Source organism: Acomys minous (genome assembly GCF_964271855.1).
Source record: "Acomys minous genome assembly, chromosome: 4".
Taxonomy (NCBI): Eukaryota; Metazoa; Chordata; class Mammalia; order Rodentia; family Muridae; genus Acomys; species Acomys minous.
The window spans coordinates 103,547,495-103,575,397 of NC_140486.1; the positions used below are offsets into that span (position 1 = coordinate 103,547,495).

Genomic DNA, 27,903 nt, shown 5'->3' on the forward strand with positions numbered 1-27,903 from the left:
GCAAAGAGTAAGCCATGGCTTGACTGAGGACTAACTTTTCAAGTGCCTCTGAGTTTTAGAGAAAACTATATGGTTAGTTTACTTGTCCTAACATCTCATTAATTACTTTATGAGACCCAACAGGAGAGCTTGGGATGTGGCTCAGTGGCAGAGTACCTGCTTAGCATCACTTGACAGGTGGGATTAGGGGTGGGATTTCTGTTTTGCTCATCTCCTTCTCCTACTCAAATGTCCAATTTTGGTTAAGTCACTGAAACTTGTGGGGCCTTTGTAGAGGACTACTGAAGTTGAGGGGGGAAAGGAGGACTGGAAAGAAAAACACCTGCCTCACAACAAACATCTGAGACACACCCTAAATGCTTCCCCCCATTTTATTTACTTACTTATTTATTTTTTTTTTGCATTACTTCATTTTATTTTATTTTTTAAATTTTATTAATTTATTTAGATTACAACTCAATTGTTATCCCATTACTTGTATCCTCCCATTCCTCCCTCCCTCCCTCCCGCTTTCACCTTATTCCTCTCCCCTAGGTCTATGACCGAGGGGGGACCTCCTCCCCCACTATATGGTCATAGGCTATCAAGTCTCATCTTGGTATCCTGCTTATTCTTTCTTTGAGTGCCACCAGGCCTCCTCACCAAGGGGAGGTGGTCAAATATGGAGCACCGGAGTTCAAGTCAAAGTCAGTCCCCATTCTCCACATAACTGTGGAGAATGACCTGTCCATTGTGTAGATCAGAGTAGGGGTTCGATGTTTACTATTGTATTGTCCTTGGTTAGTGCAATAGTTTGAACAGACCCCCCCTCCCTGGGCCCCGATCCACTCATCATGATGTTCTTCTTGTAGGTTTCTAGGACCCTCTGGGTCCTTCTATTTCCCCATCTCCTATATCTCTCTTACCTAGAGTCTCAGTAAGATGTCCTCACATCTATCCCAATCCCATTTTATTTTTTTATTTCAATTTTCAGCCTGATCCTGCCCCCTCACTCCTCTCCTTCCAGTTCCACCCTGACAGCCTTCCTCTCCCATTCCTCCATCCCTTTATACTTAAAGGACAGAGGCTCCTCATGGATACTAACTCACTCCGGAACAACAAGTCACAGCAGGACTAAGCACATCCTCTCTCACTGGGGCCAGACACGGCAGCCCAGGTAGAGGAAAGGTATCCAAAGACAGGTAACAGAGTCAGGGACAGCCCCTACTCCCATTGTTAAGGGATCCACATGATGACCAAGCTGCACATCTCCTACATAAGTGTAGGGGGTCTAGGTCCAGCCCATGCATGTTCTTTGGTTAGTGGTTCAGTCTCTGTGAGCCCCGATGGGCCCAGGGTAGTTGACTCTATAGGTCTTCTTGTGGTATTTTTGACCTCTTTGGCTCCTTCAATCCTTCCTCCCACTCTTCCACAAAACTCCTGGAGCTCAGCCTATTGTTTGGCTGTGGGACTCTACATCTGTTTCCATCAGCTGTTACATGAAGCCTCTCAGAAGACAGTTATTTTAGGCTCCTGTCTGTCGGCATAGCAGAGTACCATTAATACTGACAGGAGTTGGCTCTCTCCCATGGGATGGGTCTCAAGTGGCCAGTCGTTGGTGTGTCATTCCCTCAATCTCTGGTCCACCTTAATCCCTACACTTCTTGTGAGCAGGACAAACTGGGTTGAAGGTTCTATGGGTGGCTTGGTGTCCCCCTCCCTCCATTGGAAGTCCCACCTGGCTACAGGGGATGGCAACTTCAGGCTTCATATACCCCAATGCTTCGAGTCTCAGCTAGAGTCATCCCCATAGACTCCTGGGGGCCTCCCCTGTCCCAGAGAAGCCCTTCCAACCAAGTTCTGTTCTTTCTCCCCATCTCTTCCCCTCTTCCTGATCCCCATCCCTGTTACCCTTCCCACCTCCCCCCACCCCCCACCCCCGCACCATCTACTTCAGCTATCTACTGTCTATTTTATTGGCTCTTCTGAGTGAGATTCAAGCATCCTCTCTTGGCTGGGCCGCTATTACAAAATCATATTCTGGTGACAAAACATCAAGAACTTACGACAGCCTGGAAGACAGCCATTCCCTGGTCACCGTCAGCATGGCCAGTCTCTGATGAGGAGCTTCCCTACGTTCTGTGCTCTCACATGGTAAAAAAAGTGAGTCAATTCTTCCTCCACTGAAGACTATGGTGCTTCTGTTAATCCCAGAGATGGGAGGAGACAGACCACCGACCCAAATCACTATGGCCAAGTTAATTAAAGCCAACTCTTTTATTCATGTACATGAGCTGCGTTCCCACCCCCCCACCCCCACCCCCAAAGAGAGGTTTAAGAGGTCAGCATTGGATGTGGGGACGATGAAGCTTTTACAGCTCAGGGAGATTTGGTGGGAAAAATAGGTGAGGTTACAGGAGCAGAGCATAAGCATAAAGACCTCCTGAGACAAAGAAATGACTGCGAGGTGGTCATAAGGTCCCCATAGCACAGGAAGTCATTACAACCTTTTGAAACAGAGGTCGGGTTGCAAGATGGCTACAACTTTTGGAAACAAACTATGGTTGCTGATTTCTGGAACAGCCAGTAGGGAACCATTTGTAATTAACCTTACAGGCTGGGCATAGCCCAATCCTTGAGAAAAAAAAGTTTGATGATGAACAGGAATGTACCTGGTTTGTTTTTACTCTAAGATAGCTTTCAAGCCTAAGATGGAGGCAGGCTAGGTCATCAGCCCCACCCTCAAAGTCTCACTTTAACCTAGGTGCTTCCACAGGGCACTGCTTCCAAATGCTAACTCTTCAGTAGCTAGGGCTTCCGTTCATGAATGTGGGGCAGACACAGTGATTCGGTCCCATGTGGTCTTCAGTCTCAAGTTGTATGTAGTGTGTCAGATGAGGCTTGAAGCAGATATAAATAAATAATAGACCAGGCTCGTACAGTGCAGGAATCCACATCCTCAGCTCTATTGGAGCTTCATGATGCTGGCCCGATGCTAAGAAAGAGGCCAGATGTAGTGGCTCTCTGGTCTTTTGGGATTTGGGGCTACAGGAGCAAACACGCCCATAAAGCTACATGCTATGAACTGTGAGGTAAAAAGTACCTAGAAGAATCTAAGTGGAGGATCGGGGAAACCTTTCACCCACTTACGTTTGAGCTGAGATCTGAAGGATTCCTGCTTAAGAAATTGCAGGTTCCAAGCGAGCCTTTGTGTAAAAGCCCAGAGGCAGCAAAACAGAGGCTTTTATGAAGAAAAACCCCATGGGAGAACAATGGCAGGGCACCTTACCACATCTAGAGTTTTATTTATTTATTTATTTTGGTTTCTTCAAACAGGGCTTCTCTGTGTGGCCTTGGCTGTTTTGGAACTCTGTAGACCAGTCTGGCCTTGAACTCAGAGATCCATCTGCCCTGCCCACTACCCCTTCCCCTGCGCTAGGATTAAAGGCGCGCCCAACTCAGGCGACGTTTAGAGTTTAATCAGGGTAGTGTCAAGATTAATTTTGTGTTTGGGAATGTTTTAGATGGCTTTAGAGAGGCCTAGGTAGATGTATGGATTCCAGTAGGAAGGTTGTAGCAACAATATTGGGGAAACAGAGGCATCTGGGGATGTTAAGCAAACAGAACATTTTATGCTTTTCTTTTTTTTTTTCTCGAGACAGGGTCTCTCTGTGTTAGTCTTGGCTGTCCTGGACTTGCTTTGTAGACCAGGCTGGCCTTGAACTCACAGCGGTCTGCCTTTATGCTTTATTTCTGGTTTTTCAAGACAGGGTTTCTGTTAGGATTCTGCTTCAGCCCACCTACCTGCAATGTCATTCCTTACCTGCCACGGAGGCGTGGTCTTGCCCAGGGCCACATAAAAAGACAAACTGTTCACGTGACCCTCTTTCTACTTCCTCTTACTGTTTCTACTCCATCTTACTCTTCTTCTCTCTCCCTTCTCTTCCTCTGTCTCTGTCCCTCTCTGGGGTGTCCCTCCCTTTTCCCTTCTCCCTCCCCCCCATGCTCATTTAATAAACTCTACAACATAATATCTGGTACCTCTAATCTATCATTAGCTTATTCTTATATATAAATGTTTCTCTGTGTAGCCTGGCTGTCCTGGACTCTCTTTGTAGACCACAGAGATCTGCCTGCCTCTGCCTCCCCGAGTGCTGGGATTACAGGCATGTGCCACCGCACCCGGCTGGCAATTTTTTCCTATTTTAAAAGCAAACCGGAACTTCTAAGACATGCCCTTGACCGGATATTTACAGCTAGTTAAAATTAGACTGCAAGGAGAAAAAAAAATAAGACTTTCTCATATAAAAGGTAGTATTTCTGTTGTCACTGGAAAAGCTTTCCCAAGTTCAACAGAGAAAATAATCACACTTTCCTATAGCTTCAGCGATGAATTTCTGAGGCTGTCGGGGGCGGGGGTGGGGGTGGGGGGCTCCAGAATCCGACTTCCGGGTAGGTAAACAGGCCCTGCTGGGGTTGAAATCCAAGGGGAGCTCCGCCAAGGCGCTGGAGGCGTGGCCGCTCGGTTTCGCGCCCAGGAAGTTTGAGCGCGTTATGTTCCGCCTCCCAGGGCTTGAGGTCCTTGACCTTTACCTCCTCAGCGGGGTGCCCAGGGAACCTCCATTTCCACAGTCCCGCCCAGGACTCCTGAGGGCGTGGCCTCAAGCCCCGCCCTTCCACTTCCGAGACACTGACCGCACTCTTGAAACTCCGCCCCCCACCCCTGAGGCGTGGCCTCAAGCCGCGCCCCTTCATCCCCGGGAATTTTACCGCGTTTCGGCAGCCCCGCCACTGGCGTCCCACCGGCTCTGGAACTCTGCGCGCGGCGGGATACGGCGGTGACCAGCGGGTGCGGCGCTCCAGCAGACCTGACCTCCGCTGCCCCCTCCGAGGGAATGTCGCGCCGGCGTCCGAGGGTCTGCTCCGGCAACAAGCCTCCTCCGGTGCCCGCTGGAGAGCCGGCTGCCGACGGGCCCTGGGCCCACAGCCGCGCGGCGCTTATCCGCCTGGAGAAGCTGCTGCGCTGCTCGCGCTGGTAAGCACCGGCCTAGCGACCCGGTGTCGCCTGCCTCTCCCTGTCCCTGTCCCTGTGCTTTCTGAGTGACCTTTACAGTCACTTGCAGCAAACTGGATTCAAACGGCACTTTTCGAATTTTCGCGGGAGAGCTGCTTTGGGGGCGTGGCTAAAACTGTTCACAGGCCCTTCCCCGAAGGTGACTCTCGGAGCTGGGCGGGGCTAAGGCGGGCCAGAACAGCCTCTTTGAGGCTGACCTTTTGGTCCTTTTTACTAGTAGGAGCCTCGGTATAGAGGGTGGGGGGCGGGAGGGTCTAGGGACCTGTTTGGGGTAGTTGGACGACAGCGGTATGATAGACATCCAACTTCGATGGAAAGATTATCTCTTACATTCCCTCTCATGGATTTTATTCTGTCCGAAATACTCTCTAGTGAGTGGTATTTTCTTACCCATAGCTGTTTGTCGAATAGGACCCAGGAAATGCCCTTCCTTTTCCTTTTTTCTCTTTGGCAGTAGTAGATGGTGATCCTTCAGCCTCTAGCACTCAGTTACTGCAGTGTTAAGGTGCTACACTTTTTTTTTCCTTTTAGTTAACTGCCACCAAATTTTTCAGTATTATTATTTACAAAATTTTAATATCTGAAAGAATGGCATTATACTTCTTAGAAGAGTGACAGTTCTGGTAGTGTGAAGACATTTTCGAGCTGTGCAGATGTTTTCCTAAAGCATGTGGATCATCCTTCCGGGCGTAGAAACTGAACTTGTAGTTGGAACAGCAGAAGCCAGTGATGGCTCACCTTTGAAATCAACGGTTCTCCACCTGTGGGGCGCCGCCACCGTTGGAGAACACATTTCTGATGATCTTAGGAACTGAGACACTGCTCAGTAGCAAAATTAAAGTCATGAAGTAGCAGCAAAATAGTTTTATGGTTGGGGGGGGGTGTCACCACACCACAGGGAACTATATTAAAAGGTTGCAGTATTAGGGAGGGTTGAGAACCCCTACTCTAAATAGTTGAACCAAAGTTAGACACTCACATGGAGACAGCCTTTCCATCTGACCACCTGAGTGCAGGTTCCAGTCAAATCTTTGGTCCTCTCTGTACCTCAGTAAAAAATGACTTGTTTATGCATGTGTTATTTTACTTACTTCTGTGTGTTTGATTTGGAGTCAAAAGTTTCTCTGTGTGTATGTAGTCTTGGCTGTCCTGGACTCGATTTGTAGACCAGGCTGGCCACGAACTCACAGAAATCTGCCTGCCTCTGCCTCCCTGAGTACTGGGATTACAGGCATGTGCCACCACCTGGGCTGTGTTATTTTCTTAACAATACAATTTGATAGTTAACATTTATTGGACACTTCAGACATGCCAGACAGTGTTCTGAGTCTGGAGAACTCGTCAGTAAGCAAAACAGACAAATATCCCAGTGTTCTTGTTACTTTGCCTCAGGGTCCCAAAGATTCTATTCTTTGGAAGAGGGGGAAAAAAGTAAATACATGTAAATTGTGCCCTGTGGTGATTACCGAAAATGGTAACAGAAAGGTGTGATGAAAAAAATGTTTTTGTCTGCTTGTGAAATCATTTGGAAGAGACTGACTAGGTAATATACATTCATAATCTATAGATTGTTCTAAAATTAAACATTATTTTTCCTCATTATCAATTGCCAACTCTTCTTACCTAAGTGAGCTTTCCATAAGAGTTAAGGTCCTGAAGGTAGACAGCAGTAATTAGGCCCAGACTTTAATGTATCTTATCCAGTTGACCAGAGAATATGGGATTTCTGTGTTTTTTCTTTTTATTAGCATATTAGATGAACTAAATTTAACTGTTAGAGGATATAATTTCATATAAGACTTTGAAACTTTTTCTATGAAGTGTCAACAAATGTTACTTAGGCTTTTTGTAGCCACAAATTGTCTCTCTTTTCTTTCTTTTAAAAGGTTAAAATAGGCTGGGAGTGGGTGGCTTATGCCTTTAATCTCAGGGGGCAGGAGGCAGTTACAATCAGATGGTTGCCTCTCTGAGTTTCTAGTGTCTACATTGAGTTCCAGGCCAGCCAGGACTACATAGTGAGACTCTGTCTCAAAAACCAAACCAAACCCAAAGTAGAAAAACGTTCTTTTTTTGAGGGCTGTAGTAAAGCAGGTTGTTGGCTTGATTTGGCCCAGAGGCAACGCCTCAGTTTTGTATTGTTCCTTTTTCTGTTGATTCAGTGACTTGCTATGTAGCCTAGGCTTGCCTGGAACATATTATGTGCCTGTGCTATCTTTCAGTTAAATTATCTCCTGCTGTAGCCTCCTTAGCACTAGGGTGACAGATGTATGCCACCGTGTCCAGCTTCCATCTCAGTTTTGACAAAGGAAACTTAAGTTTAAAGACCCTTTGAGCATATGGTTTTGCATTCCACAGGAAATGATTTCTATCACATTAGGAGTGCTTCTTTTTCCTTTTTTCCCTGTTTCTCAAGCTTTCTCTTCCTCTCCCCTCCTACTGCTCGAAAGGAACAACCCTGGACGGTCTGCTGCTCGCCTCAGCTCACCATCACCCAGAGTGTCACGTTAGTTGAAGTTGTGTATGTCCTTATACAGAGCTTCAGAGTTCTCCTCAGTAGGCTGGTGATTACCCCGATTACCCTCACACTCAGCCTGCAGCTGTCATCTATCTGGTGTTCCCAGCTGTCACCTGTCTTGCGCAGCACATTGGCTCTGTTTTGTAGCAAGCATGGCTTGTTCTTGGAGTGGACTGGCTACGTTACAGGGCATCCTTTCCTGACCTTTAACATGACTGGCTTCAAGGTGAGGCTGGTGAAAGTGTTCAAGAGGCCAGATGTGACATTTGTGTTAGGGCCAAGCTTCACAGCCAAATAGAAGCTATTTAAAGATTGGGGGAAAGGAAGCAGGAAGACCTTATTATTTGAGAGGCTGGCAGAAAGCAGAGTACTAATGTGCTCCTAAGGACACAGGAAATGCATATAGGAACCGCCCTGTCTGAGCTCCAGGTGTCCTGAGATGCTGCTTTGTGAATGAAAATGAATTAGGTACTTCTAGGGATATTTTTGTGTGGGGAGGGTTGGGCTTTTTATGCCAGTTGTATTTGTGTTTTTTAAAAAAATATCACTTTAGGGGAGCTTAAAAAGTAATCATAACTTTGAAGATAGTTGGTTTCTTTTTTCAAGTTATCCCTAAAAGGAATATATAAGATATTTATATATCTTATATATGTGTACGCCCACACAGGTGTAGTCTCACTGTGTAGTTCAGACTGTCCTGGTACTCAACTGTGAAGCTCAGGGTGGCCTCAAACGCATAGTAAGCCTCCTGCCTTAGCCACCCAAATAGAGTGATTATAGGTGTGCACCTGGCTTTCTTTTGTCTTTTTTGGGGGAGGGTTCAGGTATAGGATCTTGCTATGTAGTCCATGCTGGCTTTACATTTAGGATCATCGTCCAGCCTCAGCCTTGAGAGAGCTGGGACCATAGCACTCACTATACATGGATTCTAGGGCCTGGGAAGGCTGCTCAGTGGTTAAAGCGTTTGTGCACGAGCACTCGAATTCAAATCCTCAGCTTCTGTGTACCAGTGAGGCTGGCTGTGCACTTCTGTAACCCTAATGTGCTGGTGGGGGTGGGCTTGGGGAGACAGGTGGGTCTCAGGGGCTTGCTGGTCAGCAGTATGGCTGAAATGGTTTTCTCCAGGCTAAGTAAAAGATTGTCTCAAAAGATGAGGTAAAATGATTGAGGCTGGCCTAGGTATGCACCTACACATTCGAATCCACACATGTACACCATGCTTGCTAGTACACATACAAATGAAAGAAGACGGATAGACACCTGCCTCCAGCCCAGCCCAGCTTCAGAGCCTGGGTCAGTGTCATCACTCTTTGTTCACGTCGTTTTCTTCCTATTAAGATTGCCTGTGATGTACATGCTCTATGTGAATGTCCTCAAAATAAAGCACAGATGTCCTGACTCCAGCATTCAGCTTTTGCCTCTCTTTAGGAGTTTTGAATCTTGAGAGTGAAGAGTGATTCCTATAGGCCAGTGGTCCTTAAGTAGGATGATTGCTCCCTTTGGTTTGCTGTGGCACTGGTTGGTTATTCATTAGAACAAAAAAATCACCCAGGCGTAGTAGCGGCAATGCATTTTCTGCCCATAAGGCATATGTGCTCACTTTTAAGGCATACAAAGGATATACAGTTCAGGGTATGTTATGAAGGCCCAGGAGATGTGGAGGATTGTTTAGGTCCGTGTGGCGGAGGAGAGCTGCTGGGCTTTATTTGCAGTTGTGTCTTTGAGATGTGGGTAGGTTTGTGTCATTAGGGCCATTGGTCACAGTGGTGATGGTGGCGGTTGTGGAAATACTAGCCAATGACTGTATGCTAAGAGTGGTGATTAAACACCATGACCAAAAGCAATTTGGGGATGAAGGGATTTACATTAGTTTACACTTCTAGGAAAGGGTCTGTCAGTGAGGGAGACCAGGGCAGGAACACAAGACCGAAAGCCAGAAGTCGGTCTGGTAGAAACTATGGGGTACTGCCTGCTCTCTAACCTGAGCTCAGCTGCCTTACTTATCCAACCCAGGCCCAACTGCCTAGGGATGGTGTCAATCAGCTCAGTAGCCAATCTGGTAAGGCAGCTTTTCAATTGATGTTTCCTTGACCCAAGTAACTCTAGGTTGTATCTAATTGACAATTAAAGAGAAAAACCAGCACAGTTAACTTCCTAAGGAAGGCAATTCATGTGGCCTTCCTGGAGTTCTGTGTCCTTAACTAGCAAATGATCAGCATAAAGGAATTGGCTTTGTTTCTTTGTTTGTTTTTCAAGACAGGGTTTCTGTGTGCAGCCTTGGCTGACCTGGACTCACTTTGTAGACCAGGCTGGCTTGGACTCACAGAGATCCACTTGACTCTGCCTCTGCCTCCCCGACTGCTGGGATTATGGGTGGCGCGCCACTGTGCCCAGCATTGAATTGACTTTTACAGCTGTCTACAGTTTACAGACTTAATAATTATTAGCATTGTTTAAAGCTCTTAATAAAAATGTACCATATATGTAAATGGGGTACAGATTGTTAGTGCCCAGCTTGCACCATATCCTCCAGTCTAGAATTTATTTATGTGTCACTTGCTTGGTGTCTGCCTCCTTCAATTATGATATATTTCTCATAAAGACAGGCTCACATTTTTAGCCATGGTGCCAGATATAATGTTTCTTAGTTAGTGTTAAAGTAATGAATGAAAAAAATTAGGGAAAGTAAGTCCCTGTTTCAAAGTGGCAATACCAGATGACCTACTTAAAATTCCCCAAGAGCACAAGAGGATCCTCCATTGGTTTCTAGTGTTAATTACTGATACTGAACAGTGATGTGGCCTCAAGGCACATGTACGAGTAGGTCAGTCTGACTTCTGAGATTTGGAGAGGAAAAACTACCATACATGCAGTTCCATTATGGGAGAAGGCCCAGCTGGTGTTATATAGGGCTTGTGACTTCTAGAGAAATTTATCAGACATATGGGGCACCTTTTCCTTTATTTAATTTTAAGACAAGGTCTCGTTATGTTGCTCAGGTTGGTCTCACACTCCCCGAGTCTCAGTCCTCAGCCTCCCTACTGATAGGATTGCTGGCGCATGCTACCGAGTGCGGCTGGATGCTTTTATTCTCTCCTTTGTACCACAAGCGGAGGTATCACCGGTAAGCAGGCTGGGCTCAGACGAGTCGTTAGACAATGACAGTGGACAGATGAGAGGGCATGTGACTGAACTCTATTTCTAGAAAAGGAGAAGGGAAGAAGGGGATGGCTAGATGTGAGCCTTGAAACACTGCATTCGGATAGCAGATGAAAGGGACGAAGCTTTCAAAGACAGCCAAGAGCAGCGGTTGCTTAGACGTTGTTGAGCTTGGGCGGGAAGGGACCAGAAGACAGACTCAACACTGTTTGGTCGGGCCTACAGGATAGCCACTGGGGCTTGCACAGCGGATTCTCCTAGGATAGGATCTACTATAATTAGTCATTACTAGAATTCTGCTGTGCATTTACTTTTGGGATAACTGTCTCATTCATTCAACATTTGCTGACACTAAGCAATTAAATCCAAATGTAAAGTTTCCCCATGTGCTTTACCTGAATCTGACATATAAAATAGTCACAAAGAGACTCTCCAGCCAGGGAAGCGGATGAGTGCCTTGCTCAGCCATCATCAGAGAAGCAGGTGGGAACAAATGCCCAGAACCACAGCCAGACAAGACGCAGAGAGTAGAGACTGTGGACCACTCAGCCCTAAATGGGATGTCTCCATCAGACCCCTTTTCTCAGAGCTCAGGGAACCCTGAGGGAGAGGAGGCAGAAAGAGTGTAAGAGCCAGGGGGATGGAGGACACCAAGGACGCAATTGAGGCAGCATGCACAGGCCCTGCACCGGTCCATACCAGATCCTCTATGGCATCGTTTAGTGGTTTTATAGAAATCCCGAGTATGTGAATGAGTAGGTTTCTTGTGCCTTCTCCTGGCCTCTTTGCCTTCTGTTGGCTGGTTTTGTCCTATTCTGCCTTGGTTTTGGTTTATCTTATTTTACTATCATCCCTCAGAAGCTTGTTACTCTCTAATGAGAGACAGAAAGGGGGTGGATCTGGATGAGAAGGGAGGTGGGAAGGACCTGGGAGGAGTAGAGGGAGCAGAAACCATCATCAGGATATGTGTGAGAAAAGAATCTTCAATGAAAGGGAAGAACAGCCACAAGGAGTAGCATGCTTATTTGGGCGTGACGGTTCATGTCCGTGGTCACAGCATTTGGCAGAAGCAGGAGCGTTGTGAGTTGAGGTTGTCTGAACTAGTCAGCAAGAGTGTCTCAGACAAACACATAGCCTAAGCCAAATGCATTCAGTAGTTCTCATTTACTTTCTCTCTTGCTCTCTTAAAGGGAAGTGTTACACATTGCTTAATTAGCTTGGGAAGGTTGTACAATCATGTTAAACACACTGATCTGTAACTTAAAAATACCTCCAGGATACCCTAACATGTAAGAGCACTGGAGTCCTTGTTCTATCTAATATTAACTAGCAGTTGGTACCTCATGGGAGTTTAGGGGAGCCATTCAGTTAAACAGTTCTGCTCCATTAGTATAATCTCAATTGAATTCAGTTTTCCTTTGCAAAGAAAATTTTATCAGTAGGTGTGCTGGCTGGTCTTATGTCAACTTGACACACAAGCTAGAGTTATCTGAAAGGGGAGAACCTTAATTGAGGGAATGCCTCTGTAAGATCTGTCTGTAAGGCATTTTCTTAATTAGTGATTGATAGGGGAGGGCCGAGCCCATTATGGATGGTTCTGCCTCTGGGCAGGTGGTCCTGAGTTCTGTGAGAGCTCGCAGTTCCCAGAGCAAGCATGGGAAGCAAGCCAGTAAGCAGCACTCTCTGTGGCCTCTGCATCAGCTCCTGCCACCAGGATCTGGCCCTGTTTGAATTCCTGTCCTGACTTCCCTTTGGTGATAAACTGCAACATGGACGCAGTTGAATAATCCCTTTCCTCCCCAACTTGCTGCTTTTGGTCATAGTGTTTCATTGCAGCAATAGAAACCTTAAGACAGTAGGATTGTTTTAGAATTGCCTGTTCTCACTGTTTTAGTCTGTCTCTTAAGTTATAATGCACTGATCTTTGCAAATCTGCTACACATGGTTGGAGAAGTGTGAGTGTAGTTGAAAGAGAGTTGTAATCCTGACTTTTTAAAGGTATGGAGTTTTTAAACACCCTTGCCAAGCAAGTGTCTTCGCTGCAATTTTTGGTAGCATATTTGTATGTCATAGAAAATAGGGTTAGAATTTGTTTGTTTGTGTTTTTGTTTGTTTTTTGGGTTTTTTTTGAAACACTAAGCCCCATTAGTGCTGCCCTGTGCCCTGTCATCTAGTGCAGCATGGGAGACAGACCGGAGGCCACACCGGCAAATGAATCTGTGTCTGTCCAATCTTCTGTAGAGCCTCCTTAGTAAGGAGGTCATCTGCCTCATCTGTGTCTTGGCTGTCTTGATCCTGTGTGGGTTCAGTGTATTTCTTAATCTCTGGAAGCTCTTCAAAGCTTACCTAGATGATGCTGGCGTTTTGAAGTTTCATTATTTATAAGCATCTATTATACCCAACAGAAATTCCTGCAGCTCGAATAATTGAGTTAAAGTGTGGTGCATTTAAGATCTTGGTTAGTATCTCTTAGTTGTAAGATAAAATTCTTTCTTGGTGTCTTCTTAACTGAGGGCTGGCCATCCCTGAAGCCTGTCTTTGAAATAGATGAACTCCGCCCCTACAGTGTCTGCCTTTACTTCTCCTATTTGGGCCATCATCACATTCCCCTCACTGCCCCTTACCCCAGAACCCTCACAGAACTCACTCACATTTCCCGCCTCTTTTCTCCTTTGTTAACTACCTCAAAAGATCCAGTCTAGTCCACTATTAGACTAGTTTTACTGAAAAAAAGAAAAGAAAAGAAAAAAAAAAACCTACTGCACTTGCCACCATAGACCTCCATCGATGGTTTGCCCCTGCTAATTAGCAGTCAGCATGCTAACATATTGCTAGGGTGAAGGGCAAGCCCTATAAAAAAGGTTCAGAGCTATCTTAGGATAACTTATATATCTTAGGAAGGAAATATGAGTGTTAGAAACAGAATGCAGACATTCACTTCAGCAGTACCAGAGAAAGCCAGTAGCCTTGGACTGACTGCATCATGGAGATCTGCTGACACGGATAGTAAAGGGACGCAGCCAAGGCAGTGCTGAAATCACCAGCTGGATGTGTTGTAGGAAAATTAGACTCAGTGGAAAGGAGGCTTCCGGAAGATGAGCGCAGTGTAACTCCATGGAGAGGTCAGGGAGGAGAAAGAAGAAAGCACTCAGGGGAGGTTTGCTGAGGTGCCAGCCAATTGTAAGATGGCAAGGATGGAACTTACTAGAGAGCACTTAGTTCAGTTGGGGGAGATGGTGGAACAGAGTGGGGCAAGTGCAGCATTTTGTTGTTTTTTTTTTCTTCTTCAGGTTAAAGGAGGGGCTACCTGTTAGTGCTGTGCTTAAATGTGAGTGAAAGGGAGGTGATCCAGATGTTGAGTCTCACAGACTTTACACAGGGAGGGTGTGGAGGCTTGACAGCAGCATCTAAGGAAGGAAGAGCAGCTGAGGCAGACACAGGTAGCCTTGAATAACCATGTAGCCACTGTTAGTGTCTTATTTCACCACTGTAGAGGTACAAAGGTGAATAAACACTGCTTTTTAAAGACATTTGTTTCTTTTTCTCCCTCTCTTAGTTTGGATAGAGTCTTAATTTTTTTAGGTGAGGTAGCCTGGAACTCATGTAGCGCCAGCTGTCCTTAAACTCAGGAGCCTCCTGCTTCTGTGTCCTGACTGTAGGGAAGATAGGTGGACACCACCATGCCAGCTGTCCTTCTGTCTTTACTGTGGTATCCAGAGCCTGAACAAGCAGGGCAGGGAGCCCTGGGGACTGTAGCATTATGAACCTGCACTCATGAGTGTCTTCTGAGGTCAGCAGTAAACGTGGCTCTGAGTCATTAGACCTTGTGGTCTGGACTGAATAGGGAATCCAAGGAGCTACAAGGATGGTCAGAATTCACTGTAGATGGAGAACTGTTGGGTTGGCCAGGATGTTGCAACAGCAGATACACAGAAAAGGTGTAGGAAGTCCGTGTTGTAGAGGACCAAGTAGAATTATGAAAGAGGTAGTTAGGCTTGGTAGTTCATATAATAAAAATTATCGGAGCCACATGAATACTGTTTACAATCATCTTATCGCCACAGTCACCAAACTCATATCAACCTACCCCATGTGGTATGGCCAAAAAAGGTTTTGTGATTTTTTTTGAAAGTAATGGATTTTATGTCAGTGAGCAGCATTTTCAGCAGCTTGAGAATAGCGAGGCTGTGTGCACTCTCTCTTAGCCCTCTTATTGAGAGCTCAATTTCATTTTAATGCTCATATCTATTAAAATGTGCCAGATGAAACTTTTGATCTTTCCAGAAATGCAGAGAACTGTGATTTACTGATAACATGGTTTGTGTGCAAGGTCACTGCATGATAATGGTGGAAACACCTATAGGTCTTGGGCTAGTTTAGTAAGTCAAGTGTAGGAAGTGTCTGTCCCCTGAAGTCTTTAGTTGTGTGCTGTGCTCTTGATGCAGTGCCCTCACTAAGTGTCAGGGCTTAACGCATATATATTAGTAAGAGCACCCCGCTTTCACAGGCCTTCCAGAGGCAGCACTGGGGAGATTTTGTTTCTGCCCTTCTTCTGTCAGTGCATTGACTCTCCTTTATTCTGCATACTGCCAGCTTGATTCGTATCTGTAATGCTTTAGAGAACAAAACAGCCAGTTAGCTCTGTACCGAATACTCATATTTGGTCAAAACTTCTGTAGAAAGGCAAATGGCTTGCTTAATAGCAAGAAATAATGTGGTTTGTTTGTTGTTTTTAAATGGGAACCCATGGATTATTAGGGTCAGGATAATCCGAGGCCCTACTTTTCTGGGACAGTCCTGGTTTGTATCCCTTGTCTCAACATTCTGTCCCCCCTCTTAACTCAGAGGAATGCTCTCATGTGGATGGTAGGCCCCACTCTGAGATCTAAGGGTTTCACTTCACATCAGTCAGGGAGGGTGTACCTTAGACGGTGGAAGAAGTTTGGAGGTTCTTGAGCACTGAGCTTCTCCCCTCTCTACTCTCTCAACAAATCCATTCTAAACAATACTAAAACGTGTCCAGAGATTGACAGTTGCTGTTTGAATTCAGCAAGTATGTCTGTCAGGTACCTGACCAGCAGAATCAAAGCCTTTGGAATAAATGTATCCTTACCGTTTTCTGGTTTGATAAAGAGAGAAAACGTAACATTGGGTCTTGGGTTTGTAAAATCCTGGGCATGAAATGGCTATCTAACAAGGCCTTATGCTTGGCTCTTCCTTTCTTCAATCAGTGCCGAGATCCTGAAGGAGCCTGTGTGCCTAGGAGGCTGTGAACACATCTTCTGTAGGTGAGCAGTGAGAGCTTGACGTACACGGTGATGTAATTGTGATGTCTGCACATTATCTTGAGTTGGTTGTATACCTGCTTTCATTTATAAATAAAAAACAAAGCTCAGAGGGTAATGTCTGGAGTTCCAAAGCTTAGTAAGTAGCCCTGCTAAGGTTTTGGAAAAGCAACAGTACCTTTGACATTCTTAGACATTCTAGAAAATTGGTGGGAAATACAATTTTAGAATTAAAAAATTATACAAAATTGAATTTGCTAATATCCTTTCAAAAATTACTTCAGTCTAATTCTCAAATATCCAAGTAGGGGGTAACTTAAAGCATTAGATTATTATTTATTATTTATTATTGTAGATCAGGAGGCCAGAAGGTCAAGTTTTGACCTATGTTGGTAGAGTTTATGCCCTCTGAAAGCTGTGAGAGAGAATCTTGTAAGCTGTTAGGTTTTCCATTGCGTGACAATGTCTGATTTAAACAGTTGATGGGCATATATATATATATATATATATATATATATATATATATATATATATATATATATATAAAATCAATCACTGTGACAGAATACCTGACATAAATTATCTGAGGAAAGGTTCATTTGAGCTCAAGAGTTTCACAGGTTCAGTTACAGTGGTTGACTTTAGTAAAGTCGATGCTTGAACACTAGTTTTGCTTCTTGGGGTTAGTGTACTAGTCAAGTGCAGGAAGTGTTCGTGAGGGGGGAGGGGGAGGGAGAGAGAAGAGGAGATTGGGGGGGGGGACAGAGAGAGGGGGAGGGGAGAGGGAGGGAGGACACCATGGTGGTGGTAGAGGTAGATGTTTTGTCATGCATATATGAAACAGAAACTAGGGATCTGGCGCTAGGCAGAACCTTTACAGGCGTACTGTGGTGACTCTAGCTAGGCCCCATCTCCTAGAATTCCATCTCCTCCCCAGATATCACCTCAACAGTGAGGTAGTCAGGGACACCTGTGACATTGTATGTCTCTAAAGCACCTATTTGAGATTCCTAGCATATATGACAGGGACAAGGGCTTATTTTGGGTCACAGATTTAGAGGTTTCTGGTCCATAGTCCTTTATATTGAGACTATATTCGTTCACATCTTTAGTTCCTTACTGTTTTAGGAGACAGAGACTTGTTTGGGAAGAATTAGGCAGACGGTCATGCTAAATAATGTCTCATAAATTGATCAGAGATAGCGTATTTGCAAAGCACACTCTTTTACCATGGTATGCATAAGAACCTGATTCTTGTTTTTCTGTTGATACTCTTCAGTGTTTGCAGTTCAGATTCTTCAGAGTTTTCTTTTCCTTTTTTAAAGTGATTGTATAAGTGACTGTGTTGGCTCAGGATGTCCAGTGTGTTCCACCCCAGCCTGGGTCCTAGACCTCCAGATAAACAGACAATTGGCCAGTATGATTCAGCTTTATAGGAAGCTTCAACATTTGCTCCATGGCCATAAACTTTCAGGTGAGTAATATTTCTTCATTGCTCCGTTTAAAGTGTGGACAAATTAGTAATAATGAGCTCACGAAGAAGGAAAATGGACAAGGAATTCTGAATGATGTAGTTCAGATTTTGAGATTAGTAGGATTTTTTTCAGTCATTTTGAGAAATGAGTTAATTAAGTCTAAACTTTATAGATGAGGTACCAAGGTCCAGAGAAGTTAAATACTCTTGCCTGCAGTCACATGTATAGTTAATACGGGAAGCAAAAGAAATGGAGCTCATTTCCTGACGTCAGTCCCGAAGTCTCAGCACCCCACATGGGCTGCCTTCTACAGTTGGGGTGATTTTATTTATTATAGTGCCTAAGTCACTTAAGTACACCACTACAACATAGAATACAAAATAGGCTAGCAAGGATCACTTTCTAGACTGAATTAATTAGGTATATACATTTTGAAAGAGCAGAAATGTAACACTTTCTTTTCTATTTAAATTAGGGGTTAATGTTTTTCAAATTGTTCTTAGACTCTGCATATTAACTATATATCTTCCCATTGTGCTCTCTGCTGAGAACTAATTGGCTGTGAAAAGAAAGTAAAGTGTTTTGAATTTTCATAATTGGATGCTGGAGTTGTCTTTTCACTGACCAAATCATATCTAAAATGCATTGTTTATAGGTGAACCTGTCTGGCAGGATGCCATGAAAGATTGATAATGGTAACATAAAATTGTTGCCTTTGTGTTTTTAAGTCTTTTATTCTTTGAATTCTGATGCAATGTTATAGCTGTCAGCTACTAGTAAAGTTGACTGAATAAAATTAAATAAGGCAAATGCTTTCAAGTATTATTGACACAGGTTGTCTTTTTAAGAATGGAAGTCATGGGCTGGAGAGATGGCTCAGAGGTTAAGATCACTGTCTGCTCTTCCAGAGGTTCTGAGTTCAGTTCCCAACAACCACATGGTGGCTCACAACCATCTGTACTGGCATAATGCCTTCTTCTGACATGCAGGTGTACATGCAGATAGAACACTCACATACATAAAATAAAATAAAAAGAATGGAAGTCATAGTTAACCCATGTTTACATCTCACTATCTGATCATTGTGTACGGCTCCATTTTCAAATGATAAAATATCTTATAGTAGTATTGTGACTTATGGGATATAGGTCTGTATATATATTTTGTAAAGGAATTGCTTTAAAAATATTGTGGTTGTTAGTCTCAAGAACACATTGATTTCACAACTATTGGTATTGGATAACTACTTAGGAGACACTTCTCTAGCTCCTAGCATTCCTTAGTTTCCTGTAGTTCAGGCTCCTGAGCTTTTTTCCTTCTGTTGTAGTATGTCTGTTGGTGTCATTGGTTAGGCAGCTATGACACATATATACACACACACATGCATGTATGTGTATATATAATATATATGTATGACAAGTCTCTGTGTGTGTAACAATAAAGAAAAGGCCATCAATTTGAGAGAAAGCAAGGTGGGAGGATAATTTAGGAGAGATCAGAGAGAGAAAGGAGTAAATGATGTAATTATAATTTCAAAAAAAAAATCATAAATTTTTTAAGGATTATAAAAATAATGTATTGAGGGGGCTAGAGAGATAACGCAGAGTTAAGCACACTCAGTGCCCTTTAGAGAACCTGAGTTCCATTTCCTAGCACTCAGGTCAGGTAGTTGGTGCTTTTTACACCGCCACATCCAGAGGAATGGCGAAGAATCAATGAGTCACTTTAATTACTTGTACAGTATGAACAGTACATCTCTGAAAGTTGCTTTCATCTGAGTCTTACAGGTATATCTGAATGCTAGCTAAGATAATTGGCCAAACACTGAAAGGTGGGGTTCTACTTGTGAGATTGTCCTAATATTTTAACTTGACTCTTCTCCAGTTACTCTGTAATAGTGTGCTAAGTTACTGCAGATGCTGGAACAAAGAGTGACAAACCAGGCAGCTCAAGTAAAAGAAAAGGTCTCAGTTCTGGAGGCTTGGAGTTTGAGCTTCAGCAGTGTCCTCTCTGAGACGCTTGGCCTGTGCTCGCTTTGCCCTCATGTCCTCACACCGCGCTGGAGTGCCCGCACAGTACAGCTTCATTCTGCATGAGTCTGTCTAACTTAGACTTTAAATAAGGTGACACTTGCGGTGTCAGGTGTTAGTTACGGCCTCAGCATATGAATTTAGGGAGTAGAAGGAAATTAACAGTTTAATGTATAAACAAATAATTTAACTTTTTTAATGGGCTAGAATGGGAGGAGGGTGGAGTAACCTTTGTAAGCTGATTGCCATCATAATGGCTCACTAGGCTCTGAGGTGCCTTAGGGTACAAAAAGGTAGACTAGACATTGGCTGTAGTGAACAGAGGGTGTCTGAATCATAAATAAAGTTTTTGTATTTTGTAGATGGAAAAATTGAGTTTCAAACAAGGTTCAGGGTGGAGCCTGAGCCTTTTTAGAATGTTTTCCTAATTGTTGTTTGGTATGTTTTAAGTTTGTTGAATTACGTTGTATAGAAATTGGCATTGTGGGACTCAGCTCAGTCCCACCTACACCAAAAGCTAAACATGCTGCACAGACCTATGACTCCAGCTCCTAGAGAGCTAACAGCCTCCTCCTCTGACCTTCATGCATGAGGATTTCTCTCTCTCTCTCTCTCTCTCTCTCTCTCTCTCTCTCTCTCTCGTCAGTGAGTTTTGCTACCTTAATAGGAAATCACAGAAATGTTAAAGAAATTTATTGAATATATCTACTGAGATACGTGTATTTTCATGGTACATTTTTCTTTCTATTTTAAGTCATATTACTGTCTGATTTCCTCTAAAAGTCTCAAAACAAGCCAGCTTTGAAAGGTATTTGGCTTTTCAGTTTTGAGTTTTGATTATTTGGGGTTTTTTTCCCCCTGGAGTAGATCCCTTTGTTTGTACATGTAGTGAGGGTGTGTGCTAATTTATTTAGAAGGTATTTCTAAAACTAAATTTAAATGGTAGAAGGTGAAATGTTTTATAGGTAGAAGGAACCAGTGATTGGGAACAACAAGTGAGAATTACTCTTCCTTGTAAGAAAATGATCTCACCTTAAGAAATGATATGGGACTGAGTGATTTCTGAAGCCTTACCTCCGCCCAAAATGACGTAGCTGCTAAATGGTCACATGCTGAAAAGATATACTAAATGAGCTCTCACATTTTCTCTGTCTTTAAACAAAAACTTACAGTTCATAATTTATCTTCCGAATGACCCTGGTTACTTGCATTTACTCTAAACTATATAATTACTATAATTAAGGTGGGTAATTAGGAGAGCCTGTCAGCTCATGGACATGGTATGTGGTCTACTGGAAATGAAGCCTGATTTATGGGAGATGTGCTAAGATGAGCTGCTAAGCAGTTCCACATATTTTTCTCGGTTCAGTGTACTTCAAAGAGAAGAGGTTGTCATTTTTCTGATGCCCATTTATGGATAAATTTACCTTATTCTTTATAACAATCTGTTTTCCACTAATAGAGTTAAATTTAAAGTTTCAATGTTCCCCTTAAACCCATCATATTAAATCAGCCCTTGCAGGTGCTGGTCAAGTTTTGTTGGAACATGTTGGTGCTGATGACATTAAAATAAAGAACGTTGATTATGCTTTCATAGGATCGCAATTTGCTTTTCTCCTTTCTAGTTTTGGGAAAGATGCTGGTCATTCTGAAGTGATTGCACAGTGTTTCATATATGTTGTAAGTTTTTATGCTGGATGAAGAGGAGAATTCAGATAGCCATGTTGCTGTTGTTATTTTGAGTAGAGCTAAATACATCTTCATTTACACAATAATTACTCTTCAGTGAAGGTGTTAATGTTCTACAGATGGTATACAGAAGACCTGCCTTTGCCTTTTTTTTTTTTTTGAAATAAGGAACTAGCTAGTCACATTTCTCAACTTCTGTTCTGTTACTTACAATGGAGACTAATTTGGAAAGCACAATGTACATCATTATAATCCTTTGATGTAGATTAATGATTGCAAAAATCACATTTTCTAATTGCTTCTCTTTTCTATGCTTATTATTAAAATTTAAGAAAAAAAAACTTGGCTCAGCAGCTCCTTAGTAACACATGTGTCTCTGCTTCTTGAAATTCACAGTATATTCTGAAATATTTAAATTCAGAGAGTAAGATTTTTTTTTCAAATGTCATCATTAAGAAATTTGTTATGCAGCGGCAGGACCAATGTTTTTCTTCATGAAATGAATATGATAATTTATCAAGCTTAGAAGCATTCACCCATAAAACGGTTGTAGCTGTTAATAATATGATTTATGTTCTAGCAACTGAGTTGTTTTGCTTTTCAGCTGTATCCTGGGTATGCTGCATAAAATCCAGAATTTATAGTTATTGTTTGTGGTTATCCTTGCTTAGTTAGACCAAGTGAGGTGATTAAAATCTCTGAGCAAAGGTGTCAGTGCACAATCGTCACTAAAATGACTGTGCATGTAAATCACACAGCTGTAAAGTCTTCATTTGCTGTCTTATAAGTTAGCAGCATGCTGCCAAGACTGAAATTTGTTATCTTATTTAGATTTGAGATTTTTAGTCCATTGAATGTGTTGTCATTGTTCACGTACCTTAATTTCCTGTTAGCTGCCCAGCTCTGCTTTTTATTAGTACTATCAACCTTGATAAATCAAGACTTGACTTATTTTTAGTTGAAAATGTAATCATCTGCGTTTAAAATAATAAATGAAAACCAAATACAACTTTTCAGACTTCTTGCGGATTAGCCTTTAAGTCTTTTAATCCTGAGGCCTTCTTAAGAAGTAATCCCTGCTAACATTTCATTTTGACCTTTCTCTAGACTCAAGATTGTATCAGAAGTGGCCTGGTTTTAAAACCTACTTATCATTGCAGAGAAGATCTTGTTGACTTAGATGTCTGGCCTCTCTGTGAACGGATGCCTCATTCTCATCGTTTGGATTCCTAAGATTCTGTGTCAGTAACACTGTGCAGACCATTTATAGCTCAGCAAATGCTTTTCAATGGCTTTGGGAGAGCAGCCGTCATTTCATAACATTGCTCTTCCTGTAGCCAGCCTTCTTTGTTTACTGTCGTCATTGCACTCAATTCCCATGTCACCAGGAAGGGGAGTGGTGGCTTCTTTAGAGCATAGTCTATAGTCTAAGTACTGTTATTGTAAGGCACAGTCTGGGTGACATTCCTGCAGGGCTAAAAACTACTTATTTATTAAAACTATTTTCTATTTCTTCTTACCTACCTACGGTGCTTTTTTTTTTTTTTAAACCTGGTAGATGTGTTTGTAAGATGAGAGGTGAAAGCATAGGCAAAGGAAGCAGTTCTAGGCTCTTAAGAATTGGTGGGCTAACACTAGAGAAATAGAAGTAGCAGTCCTTAGGAGAAAGAGAAGTCGAATTCTTCAGTAGCTCAAGATGGAGAAATTCATTCTCAAAGCATCTTTCTTTTCCTTTTTTTCCTGTCAGATCCAGAGGACGACACATCTAGGGCAAGTTCATTTGTCAATGCAGAAAGGAAGAAGAAATCAATAAAAATGTGGTTCAGTCCTCGACGTAAGAGGGTTAGATATGTTGTGAATAAAGTGTCAGCACGAACCCAGCCTCAAAAGGCAAAGGCTGACAAAGCCCAAGAAGACTCAATGTATGAATTTGTTTCCTCAAGTTCTCCTGAAGTTGTTTCTAAGAGAGCAAAAACTGCTTCTAGAACATCTGCAAAAAGGCAGAAGAAGAAATCTATAGCTGTGATCAACCAGGTGGGGAATTTAAGGCCAGAAACAAAAGATAGTAGATTTGATTCTAAAGAGGAACTGAAGGAGAGGGTTGTCTCCTGTAGCCAATCCCCAGTTATGGAGAGTCCACAGGTAAACGGTGAGATAGACTTGTTAGCAAGTGGCTCTGTTGTAGAATCCGAATGCTCTGGAAGCTTGGCTGGGTTCTCTTTACCATTGGCTGAGCATACAGTATCACCAGACACTGTGAGCAAGACTGAGGAGACTCCTGAGAAGAAGGCCTGTGTGAAAGATCTCCGCTCAGTAGGGCGTAAAGGGAACCATAAAGGCTGCGGCAGGCTTCCCAGCTCTACTTCTCAGAACAGTGGGAGCACTGTTCCGAGCACCAGCAGAGCTCTGGGTGAGCCCACCGTGCTTGCAGAAAACGTCCTATTGGCCGGCTCTTCTTCACTGCCTTCAGGCCAACTTCAAGTTGATGCCACACTCAGGAAAAATAGTTATGTATCCAATGACTGCCTTAGCCTTTCATCAGGCACACCCCCACCTCCACTGACTATTTCAAGTCACAGTCAAATAACGTCAAGCCCCTCCACGGTGAAGCTGTCACCCTGTGTCACGGCCGGGAAAAGAAATCACAGAGGAGAGACTTTGCTTCATATCGCTTCTATTAAGGTAGGTCGCCTGCTCTGAGCCAACTCTTGGAGCGAGACCATATTAGTTTGCTGTTACTATAACAGATACTGGAGATAATAAGAGCAAAGATTAAGTTTAGTCTCATAGTGTTGCAAGTTTTAGTCCATGCCCAGTAGGTTCTGTTGCTTTGCACTTGTCTTAGGAGATGTGTGTTGTGGAACAAAGCTGTTCCCCTCGTCACTGAGGAGCAGGAGAGGGAACGAGGGCCCCATTCTCTCTTCATGTAGAAGATGGAGGTGAAAGGTTGTGGTGAGGGAACCGTGGCAGTAGTTCCACTCTAGGGATAAGAGACTCTTTAAACAACTCAACGTTTTGGAGTTACTGCCAGTTATGTGGCAATTGATTTCTGTTAGGCCTGACTTAGAAAATTAATATTTTTTAGTTATCCTTGTCATATGTATAAAATATATATGCACACATAAACTATTGTAATGTTGGTAATGCTTTGTAGACATACGTAGTTATAATTATATTCATTTTTCTAGTAGTAAGGATATAAGCTGATATAGTTTTTATGTCTTGCTTTCTGAGAATTTTCAGACCACAAGCCAAGCGTTTACTTAGTTTGGTAGAGAATGCTATTCCAACTACAAGAAAAATTTACTTTTATTTATGAGAATCTCCAGAGCCTAGTGTCTAGGCCAGGCCTTAATAAACTCTTTCTAAGGGGGCCAGATATTACTCTAGAGCTATAGACAGCAAGTAAACCAATTAAAACTCAACATGAACCCACAAACTATAGATTATATTCTGTGTCCTAGCCATGGAAAAAGCCATACATACCAGAACAGATAGGAAAAAATAATGGCCTGATAGTGCCTGGTGACTTTTCTTCATTGATGTTCTCATAATTGCCTTCTCAATTGGCCATCTACTTGAAAAACCTTGTCCAAATCAAAGTTGCCTGTTTTGTTTTCTTGAAGCTAATTATCTTCTGTTGTTACTGTTATTGCTTGACTTATTCTTATTTACTACACTTAAACACACATTGATTTATATTGTTTTTTATACCATTAATTAACAATCGTGTTCTTTTAAAATTTTATTATGAGCTGAATGTGTACTCCCACCTGTTTGATTTTTGTTTGCTCTTTTATAATTCTGGGAAACAAACACAGGCCTTACTCAAGCACGTTACCAAGGAGCCGTGCTTTCAACATCTGTGTTTGAACTTGACAGATGTGGTTTGGGAGGGAAAAAAGATACCAGTGGGTTTATCAACATTATTTTTTATTTAGAAATAGTTTTCATTTAATTCTCACCTTAATTTTCTTATTTCTAGGAAGAATTAATTATCTAGATACACGAGGAAACCAAATACTATAATTCTACAGTCTTATTTTAGCTACATGTCCACCTACTTCAGAAAAAGATTTGCATGGGCCTTAATGTTAAAGCTATCCATAAAATGGAGCAGGGAGCAGGAAGACAGGAGTTTATTTTGCACAGCGAATTCAGATTTGGTGACCTTTAAGGTAACCAAAGCAAAGAAGAGGAAGTAGGAGTTCATGCACGTCAAGGAGTCAGGTTTGCCCAGGCTGCAGCTGTACAGCACACAGGTGGATTTGCAGTGGCCAAGTGCAAGTACTTGTGCTGGTTAATCTTGGTTGTCAGACTTCTTGGAGCTGGGTCCAGTGGCTCATACCTGCAACCTTATCATTCAGGAAGCTGAGGCAGGGGTATGACTGTGAATTCAAGGACAACTTGGATTATGTAGCTAGTTAAAGGCTAGCCAGGGTACACAACAAACAACCCCTCATCACCCCACTTCGGGTACCAGGTTCTCTCTTAGTCACTGTTCTTTGCTGTAAAGAGATCCCAGAGCAAGGCAATTCTTAGAAAAGAAAGCATTTATTTGGGGGCTTTCTTACAGTTTCAGAGGTTAGTGTATAATCATCATGGCGGGACGCAGACACGCATGGTGCCAGAGCAGTAGCTTGAGAGAGAGAGAGACAGAGACACAGACAGACAGACAGACAGAATATGAGCAGTGGGGGTAATTTTAATTCAACCACTACACATTTCACCCCCTGGCACCCATAGGCTTGTAGCCACATCATAATGTAAAGTTTATTTAATCTAACTTCAAACCTCTCCATAGTCTTTCTGTTTAAAAGTCCTGAGTCTTTTCTGAGACTCTAGGCAATCTATGAACTGTAATCCCCTGTAAAATCAACTTTAAAAACTAGGTCACATACTTCTAACATACGGTGGCACAGAATATGTATTATCATTTCAAGAAAGAGGAAAGGGGGCACAGTGAGGAAATACCGCACCAAAGCAACACTGAATCCCAGCAGGCCAGACCCCACATTCTGCATCTCCATGTCCGATGGCAAGGCACTCTTCAGATCTACTCCTTTCAGCTTTGGTGACTGTAACACACTCCTCTCTCCTGGCCTGGCGCCACACCCAATCTCTGGCTCTCCTTGACAGGTATAGCCTTACACCTCCCAAATCTTGGGGTCTCCAGCACAATCTAGACTTTACCTTTACAGGGTCATGCCATGGCCTCCGCCTGCTCATGGCTAGCATCAAAGGCTCTCCCTAACAGAGGAGGAAGATTCCACAACCCTAACCCCTTGACCCTAGAGCTAGGACCACGTGGCCATAGCTGTCAAGTTCTGCCACTCTCTTAGACTGACATGTAACCTCTTGATGACTTACATTTGCATCGTCTTTGGCTTGTCGATGGTTTCTAGGCTGAGGAAACCCCCCCTAGGTTTATTCCTTTGACAGGCTGCAGGATTAAGCTGGATGGTGTCTTGCCCTCAAGTCACTACTTCTTTCTTCCATTTAGCATCAAGCTTTTAAAAACACTTTTTATCTTGTTGAGCACCAGACTTGGGCTCCAACATTACATTTCCTGATGCTCTTTCCTTTTCAGACTGTTTGTTTTCTATTTCTTGTTGTTTCATCATTTTCTCCTCTTGGTTGTAGATCTGTATAACAGTGACCACTAATAACCACACAAGGAGTCAGTACAAGGCTATCTTAAATCTCCTCTGCCTGGGCCATTAATCCAAAACTCTTCAGTTTAGCCCCTGGCAAATTTTTAGCACACAGGCAAAAAGCAGCCACATTCTTTGCCAATATATCACAACAGTGTGGCCAGCCAGCCTTCCCCTCTGAAATCTTTTACCCTGGGCCCTCACATTTCACCTCACCCTCAGCCCTATTGTTTATGCCTCTACTGAGTTGGTCCATTAAGCACTGCTTAAAGCATTCAACCAAGTTCTGGTCCAAAGTCCCAAAGTCTTCCATATTCCTCCAAACAACATGGTCAGGTCTGTCACAGCAATACCCTAGTCCTGGGTGCCAACTTCTGTTTTAGAAGTGCCTATGATATTAGTTAAGCACCCCCATGTGTCTGTGAGACAGATAGTAAGGGCTCTGACCTAAAGACTGGTCAGCCTATTGAGTAATTCAACCTTTAGAGGAAGCGGGTCATTGAGAGTGTGTCCTTACAGGCATATCTTCCACTAGTCTTTTTTTTTTCTGTTATTTTTGCTCCTCTTTGCCTCCTACTTGCCATGATGGATTTGTTCCACAGTGCCTCCCTCTGCCTCAATGGACCAAAGCCCCATGAGCAGAATGAAACTTTGTTCCCTGTAAGTTGTTTCTGGAAGATGTTCAGTCAGTGTTGCCGAAGCAAGCAACACAGAGTGCCTGCTTGTCCTTCAGCCCTCAGTAGTGGAAGGGCCTGGCATTTCATGATGTAATGCAGCCTACTAGTACTACTATGGCAACTTGTAGACAAGGTGCGGAGAAGCCAATGAGTTCTAATTCTGAGTAGAGAGAGACAGTCACTGAGAGGCTGTGCTTCAGAGTGTGGCTTAGCCGCTCGTACTCCCTGGCAGTCCTGTTAGACTGTGTGTGAAGTCATGGTCTTTTGTTTCCTGTGTCTTTCTGAGAATAGCCTGAGCATAGGAGACTTCAAAGCCCGTTCAAACACAAGAGTCTATGGAGGCCACATCTATTCAAAACCATTGCA

The 27,903-nt window shown here is 43.2% G+C and overlaps 1 protein-coding gene and 1 long non-coding RNA gene across 4 annotated transcripts in view; one reads left to right on the forward strand and one right to left on the reverse strand.

Moving 5' to 3' along the window:
• The window catches only part of LOC311596431, a 222,000-nt gene extending 217,123 nt beyond the window's left edge, over positions 1 to 4,877 (reverse strand). Inside the window, exon 1 of the long non-coding RNA XR_014778834.1 lies at positions 4,750 to 4,877. This is a non-coding gene — a long non-coding RNA (uncharacterized lncRNA). The remainder of the gene's footprint in view (positions 1 to 4,749) is intronic.
• The window catches only part of BARD1 (BRCA1 associated RING domain 1), a 65,492-nt gene continuing 42,059 nt past the window's right edge, over positions 4,471 to 27,903 (forward strand). Inside the window, exons 1-4 of one of the 3 annotated variants that reach the window (XM_084779843.1) lie at positions 4,471 to 5,014; positions 15,959 to 16,015; positions 17,338 to 17,486; positions 22,954 to 23,888. In XM_084779843.1, coding sequence (XP_084635969.1) covers positions 4,875 to 5,014; positions 15,959 to 16,015; positions 17,338 to 17,486; positions 22,954 to 23,888 — 1,281 coding nt within the window. In that variant the 5' untranslated portion in view covers positions 4,471 to 4,874. Of the gene's footprint in view, positions 5,015 to 15,958; positions 16,016 to 17,337; positions 17,487 to 20,595; positions 21,198 to 21,995; positions 22,448 to 22,953; positions 23,889 to 27,903 lie in introns of those variants that run through there. The other 2 variants (XM_084779845.1, XM_084779844.1) reach the window with 2 other exon arrangements.